The sequence below is a fragment of the Aspergillus fischeri genome, genomic scaffold, assembly GCF_000149645.3.
Source record: "Aspergillus fischeri NRRL 181 1099437636249 genomic scaffold, whole genome shotgun sequence".
NCBI classification, from domain to species: Eukaryota; Fungi; Ascomycota; class Eurotiomycetes; order Eurotiales; family Aspergillaceae; genus Aspergillus; species Aspergillus fischeri.
Window position 1 is genome coordinate 2,813,937 of NW_001509770.1, and position 19,077 is coordinate 2,833,013.

Here is a 19,077-nt window from a genome sequence, read left to right on the forward strand (position 1 = left end):
TATTAAACAGCTTCTAGTCTATTGTACAGTGAACTTAATGGGCTGCTGTAGCTCTAGAGGCACATAACCTAGTAGTCACACTGTAGTAGCTAAGGCACTGTGCCGGAGGTCATTACCCTATAAGGTACTCCACAGCTGACAGTCGTCACAGTACCTATGGTATGTACTCTGTATACTTTGGGGCAATCCCATCTTTTATTCCAGCCAATTATGATGAAGGATGGCATCAGTGTCCCACATCTTGTCGTCATGTGGCATAGGTCATTGATCATTCCACCCCACCACTCGAGTCATAGGGACTGTTCTGGTTCCTGTTGATGCCTAAAACCTTCAATAATTCCTTGTACCTTCATAACAACAGTAGGATTATTTTAGATTTTTACACCTTTAGATTGACAATTCATATCTTCTCTATATCCATACCTCTAGTATTCTTACATCTTTACCCCCAAAACCTGCCCATTAGATGTCAGCATACACTACCTCAAGAGTAACACCTGACTGGATCACTGCACGCGCCCCCGCATCCATATTTATTACTGCCCTGTGATGACACTATCTACTGACAAGCTAAATCTAAGCCATCACTGCACTGACTCATCGTCAGATCTACTCTTAAAGTCCATTTGGGAAAACCTAAAGACTATCAAGTCATTTGTCAACAAGGCTCATCACAACCCCCCGTCCCCTCTTCCAGCATTGAACCATCAGGTTCCCAGTCATATTCAATAAGGAAGAACCGACTCTCAAGTACCCAGTGGCTGGGAGTTTTATTACTCTCTGAGTCATATCTGTCCATTGCCACCCTAGACAAAGGAAGCGGCCCTGACAAATCACCTTTCACGTGTGTTTTGCCAACATTAGGTTGACAGTCACCTTTCCATTGACTTCTACTAACACTCTCGCATCAGCCTTCATCATCAACTGCCTTTTGAGGCATTATATTTCCAACAAACCCAAATCATATCCAATATCACTATTCTTCACTTCCCATTCCAACCCAGCTCATTTTTTGCCCTCCTGAGTCCCATCTCTATCAATAGAATGAACCCGTATACACCCCCAACGCCGTTGGACCAAAATCATAAACTCGCCATGAGTCGCCTACCTTCTGTTTCCAGTCTCATGTCACCTCCTGAATCCAAACCGTTCGAGAATTTCAATACCTCACTGTCCCCTTTTTCGACATCGCAGGATTATTGCTCGTTTGTCCATGGCATGAAACTTCCTCCCATTTCTGGCGAACGGAAGCGAACGCAGTCAGAAATGGATTTACCATCGCCGCCCGTCACTCCGTACACTGGAAATAAGAAAAGAAAATCGGATGTCTCAGAAGAAATCGAGCGAGATGCCGTGCTCAGTTCCTCGAGAGATCCTGTTCTGTTCCCCCATCACGATTCTTTGACAGATGTTGCCACTGATGAGCCCTTGTTTGGGCAGATTCTTCCCGCCCCAGCAGAGGTTTTAATGGAACAACATATCGATTCTCACATGGCAAGATTTGATAACAAAGTGAATAAGCCAACACGTGATGAGTATCTCTTAGCGCTCTCCTGTGTGCCAGTCGTTTCCGCCCAGTATAACCGGAATCCTGCTGCCTGGGCGAAGGAGGAACGCGAGACACTTGAGCGTCAACTGTTCATGATGAATCGTCGTCGACCAAAAATTTTAGATGCAAATTTAAAGAAGATTGCGCCCGCACCAAGCAAACGGGCGGTTGCCACACAGCCTCGCGCACAGCGAACACCGCGGGCCAAGCGTTCCCCCAAATCTACGCCGCATCAGAAGGCGCATGAATCCTTTGACTTACCTACTCAGACGAGTGCTAGGCCTCCCAGAGGCATAGGAACAAATCGGGATGACACAGATTATACTTCCATCAAAGATTTCTCACCCTCACCAGAAACGCTTGGCGGCAATGCGAAGGCATTGAAGGCAGACTGGAAAGGACAGATGTTAGATCTTAGCCAGGATCCAGACCGGCACCTTTTGAGCCCGGCTGAGCTCAGCCTTGCCTCTACCTTGAGGCTCTCGTGCGCAACATACTTATGCAGCAAACGCCGCATCTTCGAGGCTCGTGTGAGAGCTTTAAGGATTGGCAAAGAGTTCCGCAAAACAGATGCCCAGCAAGCTTGCAAGATTGATGTCAACAAAGCGAGCAAGTTGTGGACCGCTTATGATCGTGTCGGCTGGTTCGATTCGGAACACTTTCAGCAATATTTAGAGTGACCTTAGCAATTGGCGAATTTTATTGGTCGATAATACTCATACCTTGCTATGTTGCGATTAGTGTTATTTTAGGTTTATTCTGTGGGAGTTGGACTTGGACCAGGTTACTTAATAGCGAATCGATGATTATAGCCTTTGGAATGGGGCAAGTTCTTTCCTTTCCAGACCTCTTCTGCTCTTTGGTTTATGAGAGCCGCACGGCTGGACTGTGCATCTAATCCCTTATCAGTTCTAACTTTAAATAGAAAGACTCCGCATAAGTTATTTGCTGGTTCCTTTTTTACTTATCCACCTGACTAATTTGTAAACTTTGGTACAACTTGGTTCAGGCGCTCTCTTTCGGCAATCCCGGCATGCTTGATTTTCAACAGGTCGTTATATGACTGTCAAACTACGGTCGTACCCTAAAGGGCTGCCAGCATGTCTCGTAACATTATCTGTTATAGGCTTATGCAGAATGTACCTATGATTTTCCATCAATACCTTAGCTTTAGTACTCAGTTATACCCAGCGCAGGTTCCAGAGTTAGCCTGCAAGGGTGTCCTTGATTAGTGCAGAAACCACTGACAAGTCACAGATTCACTCTATACAATATCAATCGACAATTTTCCTATAGCGTTTCTAAACGGACATAGGTTGAGATTTATACCGTCCTTCATCAACCTGGTTCGACTACCTAGTGTAACAGGTTCCAACAATAATCACAGGGTCTTTTGGAACCTATGAGCTGCCCCTGAGGTTAATACATAAAAACCAAGGCAAAGATCTGAAATAACCTTAAGTAGTTGCTTATTAAGGTAGTCGTTCAGTAAATTAGTACGTAAGTCGGATGTCAGTGAATCTGGACTCTGGACTTCTGAAGTGGAAAGTGGAAGACACTAAGGCATGCATTCGAGTCAACGGAAAGTACCGTAATATATGATTCGAGGACGCCACCCGAATGGTCCCTTAACTCCTTATTAGTACTACTTTCTATCTAACTAACCGCTGGACAACTCTTAATGGTTTAGACCGACCAGAACCTCTTCATATTCAATCCCCCATTGAAAGTCATTTAGAAATTAATCATATCGATATGTCTCATGTGGAAACCCCTCAAACAGGGTCTCTCAAAGATCAAGCTCGTGGAGGGCAGACTGACAGCGATAAGAAGCCAAAGACTAGGAGACCTGCTAGTAAGAGCCCTCTCAGTCTTTTAATAAAACTCCGTGGATACCTCTTTCCTCAATACTTACAGCCCAATAACAGACACTGCTTTCAGACAACAGCGCTTAAAAGCCTGGCAGTAAGATCTAAATCTAACTATATTGTCGATTATACCTAAATTTGCTAACGCATCGACACCATAGACCAATTCTCACGCCGCGAAGCGTTCTGCCCATCTTCTTTGTATTCGGCATCATATTTGCACCGATCGGTGGCCTTCTCTTGTGGGCTAGCTCCCAAGTATGTATTGTCGATTCAAAATTTCATGCGCATTGCATCTGACATAGCACAATGATAAGGTCCAAGAGATATCTATAGATTATTCAGAATGCGCGGAAAAGGCCCCTTCTTACCCAGTCTCAATTGCAGACCGAGTTAAGTCATCCTTTAAGTCATCGACTGGACAGTCTACCCCGACATGGGAGCGTCGTATAGAGAACGGGACCACCATTTGTCGGCTGAGTTTCGAAGTACCGGACGATTTAGGGCCTCCAGTCTTTCTATACTATCGTCTTACCAACTTTTACCAGAACCATCGGCGATACGTGAAGTCATTGGATATAGATCAGTTGAAAGGCAAAGCTGTTGACAATAAGACCATCGATGGTGGCTCATGTGATCCTCTTAAACTCGACCCTACTGGAAAGGCTTATTACCCGTGCGGACTCATTGCGAACTCACAATTCAATGACACAATACACAGCCCTGAACTCCTCAGTGACTTGAACCCGACGGTGTACTTCATGACTAACAAGGGCATCGCCTGGGATAGTGATAAGGAACTTATTAAAACCACACAATACAAGCCATGGGAAGTTGTGCCGCCACCGAATTGGCACGACCGTTACCCAAATGGGTATATTGACGGTATCCCCGACCTTCATGAAGATGAAGACTTCATGGTTTGGATGAGGACCGCTGCTCTACCGGCTTTCAGCAAACTGTCCCGCAGAAATGACAACGTGTCTATGAAAGCTGGCTCTTATCGCCTGGATATTGAAGATCGTTCGTTCGCGCTATGCAATTCACCTTACCGCTGGCTAATTGGGCCCTAGGGTTTCCGGTTACTGAGTATGGTGGCACGAAGTCAATTCTCATCTCCACCAGAACTGTCATTGGGGGACAAAATCCTTTCATGGGTATAGCTTATGTCGTCGTTGGCGGTATCTGCGTCCTTCTTGGGGCTCTGTTTACCCTTGCCCATTTAGTACGACCAAGGTATGTAATATTGTTCCTCTGCTCGACAACTAGTAAAGCTTACTGTGGTTAGGAAACTCGGCGATCACACTTACTTGACCTGGAATAATGAACAGGAAAGTACAGTCACTGCTACAGGCAGGAATGACAGATTTGGGCCGCATGCCCATTGATACAGGCTCAACCAGCAAATTGCCTTGTTCCGTGCGGTATGATATTGACTGGGTAGTCTCTCTCCCTCCCTCCCTCTCTCTCTCTTTCTTTTTTTCAATTTTAAATTTTAAATTTAAATTTTTATTTAAATTTTTATTTTTATTTTTTGCCCGCTCTGTCATTGCTGCTTTCAAGGTGTTCAAATGATTATCGGGCCGAATCACTGCCATTGCTCTAAGCATTACAGTATGTGCTAATCTTCTTTTGCCAAGATGTTGATTCTGAGACTGTTTCCTGAATAGGCGTGATTCCTCAATTGGTGATTATAACAAATTTCAGAATGTGCACACTTCGGACTGGAATTTCTCCACTTGTCCCTTGTCAGGCACTTCCCTGTCAGAGACGACATTCCTGTCTACGGGTAATCAACACCAAACATTCCAGTTTCCAATAGCAACAAGATGTACTTTATAAATTCCATTCAGCCTTCAGAGATTGAAGCCAAGATGCTCTGCGACAAGCTTCCTCAACACGATGTTGCCTTCCATTCCCTGCGTTTATGTCTTGCTTGTTATAAGTCTCATGTCGGACCGCCGAACTCTATGTCGTGCGACGGCTTTACAGGGCCGTTCTCTTTGTGCCACTGGTGGTCCAGATGCAGCATTCAGGGCTGAACATGAGAGACTAGGCGCGTTCGAATCGAAACCCAGTAGCGTATCTTACGACATGCGAAGAGCCTTGGAGCCCATTGAGATAGAGACGTGGTTTCACATTGTGAGTGGCGAAACCGATGCAGATTTAGTAACAGACGAGATGGTCATACTTCAGGTCAGTTTACATTTATCGGAGACGGCTGCGTCGTGGTTACTCTTCAGCTAGTTGACAATCTCGAAGTTACATTATTTGCAAAAAGCCTATGAAAACGCTTCAATATCCTATCGGTTAAAGGGCGTCACCCGTCATATTAATAAAACTTGGGCGCGCAATGGGGATGACTCCGCCATGAAGAAAGCACTTCGCAAGGGAGGTTACAGCACGTTAAATGTCTACTTTCAGACCAATCTACAGCCACCCTCCACCACGGACTTTGCGAGATGGACCTCTGAAGGTGACAATCGCCACGCATATAACTCAGACCTTGCCTCCCCTAGCGTCCTTGGTTTCTGCACTCTTCCGGATCCGAGCATTAACGCCAGCAGCCCTCGAGTCAGTTACTCCAAAGATGGCTGCAATGTGCTGGCTAAGACTATGCCTGGTGGCCCCATGACTCATTACAATCGGGGTGGTACTGCAATACACGAAATTGGTCACTGGAATGGTCTCTTACATACTTTCGAAGGGGAGTCGTGTTCGAAAGACAATGCTGGTGATTACATTGCAGACACACCGCAGCAGTCGGTGCCTACTGATGGGTGCCCTTCTCAGAAGGATTCATGCCCGGATAGCCCTGGCTTGGACGACATACATAATTTCATGGACTATTCATCTGATGACTGTTATGCTTCCTTTACATCTAATCAGCTGAAGAGAATGCGAGACATGTGGTTCTCCATGAGGAAAGGAAAATAACATCTCGCCTGGGACAAATTCTGATTATCTATTCAGTACTCAATAGTGTTTGTAAATAGACCTTGGTGAGACATCGCTCTCTGGCCACCATGCGATATCTTACTGTGTTACTTTTAAGTTATCGCCCTTTCGACTAGGGAATCTCCCATGCTCAACATTTGCTGTCTAACCCCATAATTAACCAGCACAAGATGCAACTAGAGCTAGTTGAGCATGAGTCTAGCCATTATTCACCTACCCAGATGCACTGTCAAAGCAAAGCCGGTATCCGCAAGATTCTATTGAGCTAATACATGACCATTATCATCGAAGATAACCTATATGAAAGAGTAGTCCATGAAAGGCCGATCGATGAAACTCAAGATTATTGGATGAGAAGTCGCATAAACCACGCTACCGTTTTCGCTTCTTGCCATGTTCTTCATCATCCAAGCCGCCTTCCCCATCCTTCTTCTTAGCTTTCCTTTCGAGCTCATCCCAATCTTCACCACTCTCTTCTTCTGCGCTGAAATCGCTTGCCTCCGCGCTAGCATCGTCGTCAAATTCGCTATCGTCCTCAGAACTCTCATCTGCCGCCGCCAATTCCGACTCGGAGAGCTCAAATGCAGACTCCTCCTCCTCTTCCGATCCGTCCTCCGAATCAGACTCTGCGGCTAAGAAGGACCAACCTCCATCCGCAAAGAAACCGTAAGGATCACTCACAACCGTTTTCATGATGGTTGTCCAGTTGAGGTTCAGAGGTCCCTCGGTAAAAGCAATATCGACGGAATCCAGCCAATCTTTCACGCCTTCCAAGGACTCCACCGGTATCGTGTTTATATGAACAGGGGCCCTGTGAAAGTCCTTGAATACGAAGACTAGGTCAAAGTTTTTGAGACCAAACTGCAAATCCATCAGCAAAACAATAATGTTAATCATAACACTAGTAGAACCTTACCTGCACTCTCTCGAGATGGGCAATTTCAATCTCATTCAGGGTGATGACTAGGAAGGGGGGTTCCGTCAATTGCACGAGGGCATCAGTGGTCGGTTGTATCAGAACATTGGAGCGGTTGGGGACGCCAGTGAAACCAATCTCTCGAAATGGTATGTCGACATCAACGCCCTCGTCTTTCCCGGCATCAGCTATCTTCTCAGCGAAGGCCTTAAATTCTCTGTCCAATGCTGCTCTGCGTCGCCTTTCCTCTTGTTCAGCTTCGAATTCCTCTTCATCTCCATAGCGATGTTTGCGTCTGCGATTGCCAGTCTCGTCGAATTGCATCTCGGTGGCCTCCCGGTAAAATTGCACATCTCTCGTTTTCCTCTTCCCAATCATGATAGGCGTTTTGAGATGGACGTGAATGAGGACAATCAACTCGTGAGCACACGGTTGGAAGAACAAGTGTTTCACATTGCTGAAGAGCACGTCGACGTGTTCATTTCGGAACGGAGACATGTATCGAAGACCGTTCTGATGTATCTCGACCTCACCCGGAACGCGCTTCCCATCCAAAGGAGGCCGAAGGTAGACGTCAGGTAACTTCACAGGACGGCGGTCTATGAGTGATTAGCATTGGCAACAGATTTGGGCGGTGAAAGGATGTACTTCGGATCTCAATGAGCTTGTCTTGCTCTACAACGTCTTCCATCTCTTTCTTTTCTTGCTCCCGCCTCAAAGCATTTTTCCTCAATTCAGTGATATCCTGGGCAACCTGAGCCAGCCTCTCATTGTCCTTAGAACGAAGAGTCAGGTTTCGCAGGAAATGAGCCGACAGATCCTCGAAAGGCTGGTCGTCCTTCCTACCAACTCCCTGGCCGGGAGAAAGGAAGTTGATGCGGAGGTACGCATATTCGCCCTCGTCGCTTTTACTTGCATTCTTGATTGTGTTGATATGGAACGGGACTGGTCGACCCATTATGGGAACTATTACTGTAGATGCTTTTTGGTCAACATATATAGTGAGGTCTCTCACCTTTGTTGGCAATTGATTATCCCTCTTGTACGATTCGAACCGTTTGAATTTTTTCTGCGTAACTCCATTGTCGTCTCCGGTAGTTCCAGCAAATCGATCAAGGCCCTCTTTTGTCTTTTTAGCGGCTAGCTCCTTTTGGTGCTCGCGGCGACGCGCCTCAGCACCTTCATTTATTTGAGTTGGCCGTTCCGCTCGGAGCTTCGTTCTTGTGATGTTCCTGCTGGCGATAGCACTGGTTTTCGCTTCCTTTTTCTCCTTGATGGGTTTTTGAGGTTCCTCTTCGTCTCCGAAGTAGAATGATACGGAGTCCATGTCAAGACCTGCATCCTTGGTGAACACATGTGGCCCATTTTCTCCCACACGAACGGTGTCTGTGATGACCATAGAGTAAGTTGAGCTCTTGCTTCCTTTCAATTCCGGGTCTTCAACGTCTGTTAGTCCCACTGTGACAGAGAGAGTCATGCCGCTTTTCAGTGTTCTGCTGTTTTTCCCATTCAGCACCATGTTAGGGTCTCGAAGCTCAATTCCGATACCAGCACCGACGCTCTTGACAAAGTGGGACTCAAGCTCCGGTTTCTTCGTCCGGATTAAATTGATCGCCTTGTTGTATAGGTCTTTGGCGATTGTGCCGTCGCGCACATCTCTCATAACCGCTTCATGTAAAGCCAGAAGAAAGGCATAGTTTGTCTCTTGAGACTTACTCGGATCCACTAAGTAGGTCCGTGCAATCATTGAACTGTAAGTCTTATACCGTATCCCGAATCCAGCGATAATAATGCCCGGTTCGAGATTGCTGTTATCAGACACTGCTGTGAGTCTAAGGTCATACTTTCCCCCGCTTTGAATGACGGGTCCATAGGCCCAGTCAATCTGTTGAGCGTCGAACTCGGCCGGTAGTTTGCCCAGTTTGTTGAAAAATTTAGCGTCGTCGATTTTTGCATCGACCCGCGCGGAGAGAGCCTTGTGAGTCATTTGCTTTTCTTCGTCGAGAAGGCGTGACATTTCCTCCACAAAGTATTCAGACATCAAGCCACTGCAAGCTCGTGAAGCGTTTCTTATGGACACCTGTACAATATTAGCTAATTGTCCTCCCCAATTCCCCAAACAGTAAGCTCCTTTTCAACGCACCAACTCGTCGGTATCTTTCACTGCAAATGCAGCCGACAGAGCCGGCGAAATGTCAACTTCCTCTATTTCGCCAGATAATGTCGCAAAAGTGCGCTTCCAGTCTTCCGCGAAGGGACCTGCAGTTGTGTCCTTCGGTAAAACACCGACTTTATTCTTCATACGGACGAAGAAATTAGTTTCAAGTAACAACACAACAGCAATGTCACATGATAGAGCACTTACACCAGTGCTTCTGATGACTTCAATGCATTTCTCGAAAGACCTCAATTTCCCTTCAGGATCCTTCGTTGTAACCAGTATTTCAACTGGGATCTTGCCACCCCTCAACGGCTCAAGATGCTTGGCTGAGTGGGCACCCTCTATTCAGCAAAAAGCCCCTGTACTTCGGACGTAAAGATTTACCTTTCTTCGCAGTTGTCACAACATAAACAGCTTCCAACGTAAAGACGAGAAGCGTGGCTGGAAACTCATAACCCAGCAACCAGAACTAACAGTCAACCGACAATTATGTTAGCGTCGCAAAGGAAGCACCAAATGTAGTGGCAGGGATTGAACATACATGCATAGCGTTATTCTTTTGAAAAGTATTCGCCTCATCAGTCTTGCCCATCAAGATGACAATCGAGCCAACACCACCAAATGTGGGGTGACTTGAGCGTTTGTCCGCTCTCCATGCCGCGTAGAAGCTTGACAACCGATTGAAAAACAAAGTCTTGTCTATCACAATCTCTTCAGCCATGATCTGATGGCGTTGAAAGTGAGATTGTCGTGCAGGGTGTGCTAAGCCTGCCTGAAGAACTAGAAGTTCACAAGTCTCGTCAAGCTTCTCTGATCGCCTTAATCTCTGAATTCGGTAACGTGACTATGGTAAACACAAAAGTTCGAGGATGTGACAGTGCACAGGACTATGTAAGAACGGAGAATAGAGAAGTCTGAAGTCGTACACGCGAGGCTGGTGCTACGCGTTTTCCCATGTTTGAGCAGTTTGCATCCTTTGCATGGTATGCTAACTCTTAATTAGACTCTTGGAACGGAAAGCAATGAAAAAGTTTCTAATGACTGAAGTAAACATTTACAGGAGTAGGAGACGTATTACCTTTTAGATTCACATCACTGTAAGACATTATTTTTTTTTTTTTTGGGTCTTCTTTTTATTTATTATCATGCCTACCCCTTTCCTGAAAAGGTGATCCAACATTGATAATCTCAATGTTTCTCAACTTGTGTTATCCTTCATCTCGATTCTTTTCTCCATATTCTGCTACCTCTTTTTAGGCGAGGATTGGTAAAATATCCGGATACGCAACTGATAATCATCCTCTCCGCGAGCTTTTGTGATCTGAATGCATATACGTCCCGATGGAGAAGGGCGCGCTCAGTCATCCGCATAATGTCATCTGAGGATACCATTTCCCTTGGGGATCAAGTACGCCTCGATGACAATGTCTCTGGCGCAGAATCCAGCAAGTCTACTAGAAGAAACCCTCGGAATGATGCAGCTACTGGCGCTTCGGCAGCTGGTGTTCGTGCAGTCAGTGCGCAGATGGTTGCTTTCTACTTCAGAGCTCCCGTGAAGGCCTTTTTTCGCACTCGAGTTGAGTATGCACTTTTCCCTCTCGCTACTCAGAGTGAGATTTGTTGACACACTTGCAGTTATATGGTCCGTATACCAGTCTAAACACTTCCTGGCTTCTTCTCTCCGAATCTTAGGACTCCTATACTCATCGTGCCCGACATGAGCTGATGATTGTTCCACTCGAAACGTTCCCATTAGGCATTCGCAAGAGCTGTCAACCCTCATTCCGCTGAAAAGCGTTGGTCATTACATACAACGACACCTGGTCTTCTCGTCCATGCCGTTCGTACTTATGGTTGGCGGTTCATCCCCAATCAGCTTTTACCACCTATGTTGGCAAATGCAGGGTGAGTTAAGCCCGCCCTTTCTCCCTTCGGTCACTCTGGGCCTAACATCTGCTGTTAGCGTTGGTGTTGTCCTGTATACGTCGTATCTACAGGCCCTTGGCATCCTATATGAACCCGTTTCCCGAAGTGTCAAGCGTATATACCCTCCTGCATCTCCTGCTGATACATTTGCAGCTGGCTTTGCCGCTGGTACGGTACAGTCAGTTGTAGCTGCGCCTCTAGATGCTCTCCACGTTCGACTACGGACGAATGACATTCTCCATGGTCAGTACCGCAGTATGTGGCACTATGGACAGAACAAACTCAAAGAAATCGGTCTTCGCGGCATTTTCGCAGGCTGGAGCCTGTCACTTCTGCGCGACTCATTTGGATACGCTGTTTTCTTCAGTACTTTCGAGTACATAAAGTCGCAAGCATATTATTCTTTCATTACAAGATATTACGGGTCACTTCGCACTCATCAGCTGGACAGTCTGCGAGACCCTCAATCAAGTGACCGTGGGGTCCCGCTCATCAAACCTCACTATAGCTTAGAGCCATGCTTCCTGATGTTAGCCGGTGTGGCAGCGTCAATTGCGCAGCAGGCCGTACAGCATCCGCTGAGTGCTATCCAGAACATTCATTATTCTCGACTAGAATATCTTGATCATCAGGCTAACCTGATCTCCACGAAAGGGCAGATGATGCAAGTCTATTATTCCGCTTATCGAGAAACATTCAAACGCTGCAGGAGGAGAGCAGCACGTGCTGGTGGTTGGCGTAAATGGTTATTTCAGGGGTTTGTAGGAAATGCTCTTCGCCAAGTGCCTAGCACTAGTGCTGGGCTTGTGATATTCGAACTTGTGCGTCGCAAATATGCTAATTTGGCTGACGCCATCTATATTCAGAAAGACGGCTACGACATTCTTCTGACTTGAGAGAAAAGTCTGGTCAGTGATTGTATCATTGTCAGGATGAGCGCTCATTGATTTGTTCTGGTACCAATGTTTAGTGATAGAATATTCGAAGACGCATATTGATGTTGATTTTCGCTGCTTCTACATGTCATCTCGCCTCGAGCCCTTTTCCTGAACTTCTGTGCGAGTGAATGGAGAGGTCGGGTCTTATCTCAGGCCCTTGTACTATATTCATGGAGTTAATGTCAGATGACTGTTCACACGGCACTTCTATAAGATTGTCTGGCCTCTCGCTGTCCTGACAATATTACCATATTTGACCAGATTATGGGACTTTGCCTCCTGAGATGCTGATGTAGGCTATGCCTGTGATGACATTTGCGTAATGGTCCCAGTCAAGTCAGTCCTATTGCGTACTTTTTTGTAAACATTACGCCAGTACTTTCGCCAGGCAGTATAATGTAGCCAGACCATCCGTAGGTATAGAGGAAGTACACTAGAATACTGACAGGTTGACCTGCTTTCAATGGCAAGGCCTCAGATATTTAACCTCCCATTCATGAAATTGTGGTCACAGGTGAGACTCTGGTGACGGCACAAGAGAGACCACGGCCAGATCTAATCAGTCTGAACGGACAATTCATATGCTCAATCGTCAGAAGGCATCATGAAGAGCTTCTTTTTCTATTCATACTCTGGGTTTCGAAGTCCCAAGGTGCATCCCGCTTCGACCTGGAAGTTCCGACAAGGTGTTTTAGAGTACCAACTGTACTACAGAGTACCGTCACTTTTAGGATCGCTGAGATGTTTCCTAGGAGGTACCGTGTTGCGTAGAGTAAGGTACCTTGAGAATAGAGGTGAGGCCCCCACCATTATTGGCTCACTGCCCATAACAGGATCTACTTAATTGTTGGCCTCGATTTCAGATGCAATGAATAACTAGTGGACTGTTCGGCTGGGTCTCAATAATGGTAGAAGAGGTGTACGGAGTATCTACCTTGTCGATACATTATTCATTATTGGTGCCTCAACAGCCATTTTCATATTCATAACCTTTTTTAGCATGGAGAAGGTAGGGGGTATGATACCTATAGACCCATTTTAAAAGCGGGCATACAGATATCTTCCTAGACAACTCACAGTTGAAGTATGGAGAATAATTACCGTAGACTTTCATCTTAAGGCGGCTTTCCTTTTCGAATGAAGCCAGGTATGGAGCAGTAAGGCAGTGACTAAGGTACCTTAGGTATCATTAAATAGTTATTATTGGGTTAAATGACATAGTACAGTGGATATCTTACCACGTATTCTCATCTCTTGGCCGGGCATATTCCGTAAGTACCCAAGGTACTCCGTACCTTAGTCTACGCTGACAGTCTATCTGGAGGAGGTACTTACTCCATAAGGACATTCCGTCCCGTTCCCGTCCGCAAGTTGCAAACCTGCAATAAATGACCCATGACCCAATCATCCAATGAGGTGTCAGGGGCAATGATTAGGCTGCTCCGACCTTCTGAGTGTAGACTGAGTGTGCTAGGTCTCTTCTCTGGCCTCCACTTTCAGCACCTCTCCCCAACTTTCTGGGGAAAGAAAACGCCTAAGTGTATTCCGTGCTTTCAACCCACTGCCATCTATCTTTTTCTTCCTTGCCATTCTCTAACATTTACATTTGATACCAAGGTGTCAAATAATTTTCTCTAAACATTCAATCCGTCGTCTAGGGTCGACAACCCTGCTGTTGCAAGTGCTCAGCTAGCTATATTAAGCCAGCCTTTGTCGTTGCCTTATTTGGTTTTTCCGCCTGATCACTTAGTCTTGACTAAACAGGCTCCAACTGTGTCACTTGGCTACTCCGCATCGCTGATCCATTACAAGCTTAAACCCTTGAGATAGATTCTGACCGCAACGTCTCCGCTATCTGCTCTCGTGGTCTCGTAGATTCTGCGGATCAATATTCTACCCAAGTTGCCTTGCATCATTCGGCCAGAAAACGTCCAGCTCCCGCAGCACCAGTCTTCATACCTCTCGGAAAGCTGCCGCCGTAATCTACAACACCTGTCTGGACTACCTTCAGGGAAAAAAAATTCCAGACTCTGCATGGAGGAGCTGGAGAGCTTGATATCTCCAGTCCACTTTTGATCACTTCAAACTCTCTCCGAGAACCCACTCTTGAGCGCGGAAGGGCTGTCGCTTTCAGCCCACCACAACCGCCAACATTCCTTCAGCAAAGTCTTCTCTACGCACCTCAAGTACTATACCTCTGCGGTCAATAAGCGCTCATTTGCAATCATCCTCGGGGCACTTTGCCGGTGTTGATTCTGCGAGCGAGAAAGGCAGTCGACGTTCCTCATACTCGTCTGGTCACACTGTCGAGTCTACATTCTCCGTTTGGACCGACACAGGTGACCTAGCCGAGCAGCTTGCAGATGTAGAAGAGCCTCTTCAAAATCGACTGCGGAAGTCTCTGGATTGCGAAACGGCCAGTCCAGAAGGGTCTCGAGCTGGACTGAAGCGACAAAGGCGCAGGCGCTACATAGCTCAATCGCCCGCTGGTCGGACCGATCTTGAGAAGATATCCATCGACATTCCCTCACCTGCGCCTAGGCGAATTTCCAGGATAGAGCGGTCGTTAGCTATCATCATGTCTCCAAGCAATAGACACACCGCCCAGATCCATGGCTTGGTTGGGAAGCCCTTACTGTAAGAAGATCCTGCTTCCTGATTCCTGGCTCTGCAGTACTTTCATTGACCTTTATACAGGTACTTTACCAGTGTTTTCGTATCATTAGGTGTTTTCCTTTTTGGCTATGATCAGGGTGTTATGTCGGGTATAATCACGTTCGTCCTCCGACTTTGCGGCAAAAGGCCTCCATGCCTTGGAGATGATGGGCATGGCGATTTTGAAACAAATGACTAACGTGAATACAGTGGTTGGTACTTCAAGGATTACTTCAATCAACCATCGCGAGCTGCGATCGGCACAGTCGTCGCCATCCTTGAAGTTGGTGCATTCATTTCTTCCTTACTCGTTGGCCGGATTGGCGACTTGATAGGACGGCGGAAGACCATCCTCTACGGCTCTGTCGTGTTCTCTATCGGTGGCGCTTTCCAGACCTTCGCAACTGGTCTACCCATGATGATGCTCGGCCGTATCGTTGCAGGCCTAGGCGTCGGAGCATTGTCAACAATAGTACCAGTCTATCAATCAGAGATATCCGTATGCAGAATCACTCGATTTCTTCTCCCCCTTCTTTTTTGCCGGTCCGCTGACGCATCAATAGCCGCCTCACAACAGGGGCAAGTTAGCGTGTATCGAGTTTACCGGCAATATCTGCGGATACGCGGCTAGTGTGTGGGTGGACTATTTCTGCAGTTACATCGACAGTAACTATGCGTGGCGTTTGCCACTGCTATGCCAATGCATCATGGGTACCCTCCTTGGCTTAGGAAGTCTCATCATATGTGAATCGCCGAGGTGAGTATCTGAAATTGCCAATTCGATCTTCATGCCATGCATATTGCTTATACAAAGGGCAGATGGTTGTTAGATAACGATCACGATGAAGAGGGCATGGTGGTCATTGCCAATCTATATGGGCAGGGGGATTTGCACAACGACAAGGCCCGGCAGGAGTATCGAGAAATCAAAATGGACGTCCTTCTGCAACGGCAGGAAGGTGAAAGATCCTACACTGACATGTTTAAGCGTTATCGCAAACGAGTCCTCATCGCAATGTCAGCTCAGGCATTGGCACAGCTGAACGGTATTAATGTGATATCCTATTATGCCCCACTCGTCTTTGAGTCAGCAGGCTGGGCGGGTCGCGATGCTATTTTGATGACTGGAATTAATGGGCTCTCGTATCTCGCCTCGACAGTTCCCCCATGGTATCTCGTGGACCGCTGGGGAAGGCGCCCGATCTTGCTTTCCGGGGCCGTTGCAATGATTATTTCTCTCTCTCTGATATCTTACTTCATCTATATCGATGTTGCAGCAACCCCAACCCTGACTGTTATTTTTGTCATGATTTACAATGCGTGAGTATCTTTTGTGCTCTTCTCCCTCTTCTCAACGGGTGGAACCATAAATAATCTATCCAGTACTAACGCAACTTAGTTCGTTCGGCGCATCCTGGGGCCCGATCCCCTGGCTGTACCCTCCCGAGATCTTGCCCCTGAGCATCCGTGCCAAGGGGGCCAGTCTTAGCACAGCTACGAACTGGGCCTTCAACTGGCTCGTCGGAGAAGTGACTCCTGTCCTTCAGGCAGCGATCAAATGGCGTCTTTACCTTGTCCATGCCTTCTTTTGTGCTTGTAGTTTTGTACTCGGTGAGCCTCACATTGCAGATCCGACAATTCATCATTCACTAATTGGTACCTTTTAAGTATACTTCCTCTACCCCGAAACGAGCGGTGTACGTCTGGAAGATATGGACGTCCTATTTGGAGATGCAACGACTGCTGTGCCGACACCCGCAACACAAGCTGAGCGTGGATCGCTTATGAGCGGCGGCTCGCCCGTGCCTTCCCTGGACATCAGACGGCAGTATGGTCAGTTTGGAACGGAAAGCGCCATTCCTGGTTTAGATATTGATCCACCTACCATCAACACCCACGAGAATTCTAAACCTGCAGGGCTTAATCCTTTGGATGAAAGCAGCGGACGGCCTGAAGGTATTGGCGGCTGGATTTCAAATATGGTCAGTCGCCACAGAGCACCGGGACCGCAAGCGAAAAATAATCAGTATAGGCGTCTGGGGCAAGAGGAGGGTGAGAACGATTAGAACGGTCCTTGACTGTATATCATCTTGTGCTCCTCTTCGTTTCCGAGAATTTTGTTGCTTCTACAGTACTAATTCTCTTCTTTTCTATCCTTTGCGCTTTTGGCGATATATCTATTCCTTCTCTTTGTGGTCTCGCTGTTGCTTCATCTTTCTCTTCTCCTTTGACCAAGGGGTACAGAGGTTTGGCGGCAACAAACAATCTTGCTTTGGTGTATCTACGTCGTGTTGTGGATAGAACTAGACGGCGCGGATTTGACCACATAGGTCAGTACGGGCTTGTTTCTTCTTCGGCAGTGTCTATGTACGTGTGATATAGCGGCCTGAATTTCTCCAATGTAGGAGGAGCTTCATTAGATCTTTGAATTTGTTAATACCTGATTGAAGATTATTCTGTTCTGGTCAGGGGCGGGTCCTGGTTTTGGTAGGAGAAGTCTCATCCTGGGCTTCTCATTTCATTCATCTCTCTTTGTCACCCTCCTTTTCGTAACACGTCCACCTGTGAGCATGTACTGTCTGAACAGCTAATTTACCATCATCAGTCGGGACAAAAATGCGTCTGCATATTTGTGCGAGATAACACATAAGCATCCTATATCCCACAGAGTTCTACAATTTGACCTCTGGTTTCAAGACGGTTTTTGGTAGTGTATGTTGTTTCACATACGCGGCGAAACTCAAATAGTTTCGCCATGGGCCACGCCAAAGACTCGAAGACTATAGATGTACTCCATCATAACGTAATCCACGGGTGAGGCGCGGATATGGGTGAACTGCGGATTTCTGTGGATTTTCCCCTCTCCTAATATATTTTTGAAGCTTTTCAACCATCAACGCCATTAAAATTAGACTATCTAGTATATGAATGTATGACTATTTATTAGGACAACTCCTTCTATTATGTCCAATATTCCAGCACCCACTACAGCGTGGTGGAGCTCGCTGCTGAAGTCTAGATGTAGTCTTATCAACCTGCCCTTTAATCTGCCCTTCAGCAAGTGTATCAAGCTGCTGAATGTGATCATAACCTTCCTGTATAGATATAAAGAGATCATTTCCTAGAACCGCACGCCTCCTTGCCTTCTTCTTTATTTTCTGCTCATTCTGAGCCTGTAGAACCTTGATTTCTCACTGAAGAAGAAGGTTGGTATTCATTGCGATCTGCGCGGCCTTTTTAAGGTGTTGGATATGAGAAATTAGACTACTAGAAAGAGTCCTTTTCTTTTGAAGACTTTTCTGTAGGCTGCGGAACTTGTGGTCAAGTTGATGAGAATTCTGAGGTGTTTGAAAAGCAGAAGATATTGACCCTTTAACCTTAATAAGAGGTGGTGTTGGCGTATGAAGTTGAAAGGTGATTTTTGCAAGCACCTGGTCTTTATCAAGTGGTTTAAGACCAGATCCTGCAAAGCCATTTCATATATTCTTCTGAGTAAAGACTGCTTCACGTGCAGAAGGATATAGGTATAGAAAATCCTCTTTATTAATGTGGTTGTTTCCAGCCGCTATCATGTCTTCAACTAATTTTCTATATGTGTGTTTGAGTGGCCCAAAAACACCAACATCCAGTGGTTGAAGAAGATGAGATGTATGTGGAGGCATATAAAGAGAGATAATTGCATTCTCCTTGCAGAAATGGTCAAATTTAGCATTTAGATGACTTGAATGACCATTAAGAATAAGTAACTGTTTCGCGCCGGTTGAATGTAGTTTAGAAAAAGGGTCAAAAACTTGCTTCAACTACTTAAGGCCTATCACATCTGTTGTCCAGCCATTAGGACTGTTTGTAAGCTTCTAATCTGGAGGAAGATTGGCCTCTTGATACTAAGGAGCCTGGTGTTCTTTTCCTTTTAAGATGATGACTGGTGGTATATGAATCCCCTTAGAGCTCATACATTTGATAATTGTGACCTATTCCTGGTTCCCTTGGATAACTCTCTGAGGTCTTTCACTGTGTTCCACTGTAGTAATAACCTTTGATGCTGTATAGAGTCCCATTGTAAAGCTAGTTTTATCAAAGTTCTAAATATCATCTTGATGTATACC

General features: G+C 46.2%; 6 protein-coding genes across 6 annotated transcripts, besides 3 other annotated features; 5 read left to right on the top strand and 1 right to left on the bottom strand.

The window, feature by feature from the left end:
- Window positions 1-1,044: 1,044 nt before the first annotated feature.
- Window positions 1,045-2,229, top strand: NFIA_016980 (SWIRM domain-containing protein; the record flags this gene model as incomplete). Its single annotated transcript, XM_001264893.1, has 1 exon — window positions 1,045-2,229. One exon carries the CDS (start codon window positions 1,045-1,047, stop codon window positions 2,227-2,229), a length of 1,185 nt encoding a protein of 394 aa, XP_001264894.1.
- A 1,075-nt stretch (window positions 2,230-3,304) lies between these two features.
- On the top strand, window positions 3,305-4,805 carry NFIA_016990 (CDC50/LEM3 family protein; the record flags this gene model as incomplete). The annotated part of the gene is made up of 6 exons (XM_001264894.1): window positions 3,305-3,404; window positions 3,478-3,514; window positions 3,579-3,675; window positions 3,735-4,440; window positions 4,491-4,653; window positions 4,706-4,805. The coding sequence occupies 6 exons, from the start codon at window positions 3,305-3,307 to the stop codon at window positions 4,803-4,805; spliced, it is 1,203 nt and encodes a 400-aa protein (XP_001264895.1).
- A 56-nt stretch (window positions 4,806-4,861) lies between these two features.
- Window positions 4,862-4,894: a microsatellite.
- Window positions 4,895-4,922: 28 nt separating this feature from the next.
- Window positions 4,923-4,952: a microsatellite.
- Window positions 4,953-5,367: 415 nt separating this feature from the next.
- NFIA_017000 (zinc metalloprotease) lies at window positions 5,368-6,354 on the top strand (the record flags this gene model as incomplete). Its single annotated transcript, XM_001264895.1, has 2 exons — window positions 5,368-5,613; window positions 5,680-6,354. 2 exons carry the CDS (start codon window positions 5,368-5,370, stop codon window positions 6,352-6,354), a joined length of 921 nt encoding a protein of 306 aa, XP_001264896.1.
- Window positions 6,355-6,747: 393 nt separating this feature from the next.
- spt16 (chromatin-remodeling protein SPT16) lies at window positions 6,748-10,173 on the bottom strand (the record flags this gene model as incomplete). Its single annotated transcript, XM_001264896.1, has 7 exons — window positions 6,748-7,236; window positions 7,292-7,890; window positions 7,940-9,371; window positions 9,435-9,587; window positions 9,657-9,778; window positions 9,837-9,921; window positions 9,994-10,173. The coding sequence occupies 7 exons, from the start codon at window positions 10,171-10,173 to the stop codon at window positions 6,748-6,750; spliced, it is 3,060 nt and encodes a 1,019-aa protein (XP_001264897.1).
- A 651-nt stretch (window positions 10,174-10,824) lies between these two features.
- NFIA_017020 (putative mitochondrial carrier protein) lies at window positions 10,825-12,274 on the top strand (the record flags this gene model as incomplete). The annotated part of the gene is made up of 4 exons (XM_001264897.1): window positions 10,825-11,033; window positions 11,088-11,094; window positions 11,209-11,357; window positions 11,416-12,274. 4 exons carry the CDS (start codon window positions 10,825-10,827, stop codon window positions 12,272-12,274), a joined length of 1,224 nt encoding a protein of 407 aa, XP_001264898.1.
- Window positions 12,275-14,894: 2,620 nt separating this feature from the next.
- Window positions 14,895-17,037, top strand: NFIA_017030 (putative MFS monosaccharide transporter; the record flags this gene model as incomplete). Its single annotated transcript, XM_001264898.1, has 7 exons — window positions 14,895-14,953; window positions 15,014-15,091; window positions 15,182-15,470; window positions 15,535-15,728; window positions 15,791-16,291; window positions 16,371-16,582; window positions 16,640-17,037. The coding sequence occupies 7 exons, from the start codon at window positions 14,895-14,897 to the stop codon at window positions 17,035-17,037; spliced, it is 1,731 nt and encodes a 576-aa protein (XP_001264899.1).
- Window positions 17,038-17,991: 954 nt separating this feature from the next.
- Window positions 17,992-19,077: part of a mobile genetic element that runs on past the window's edge.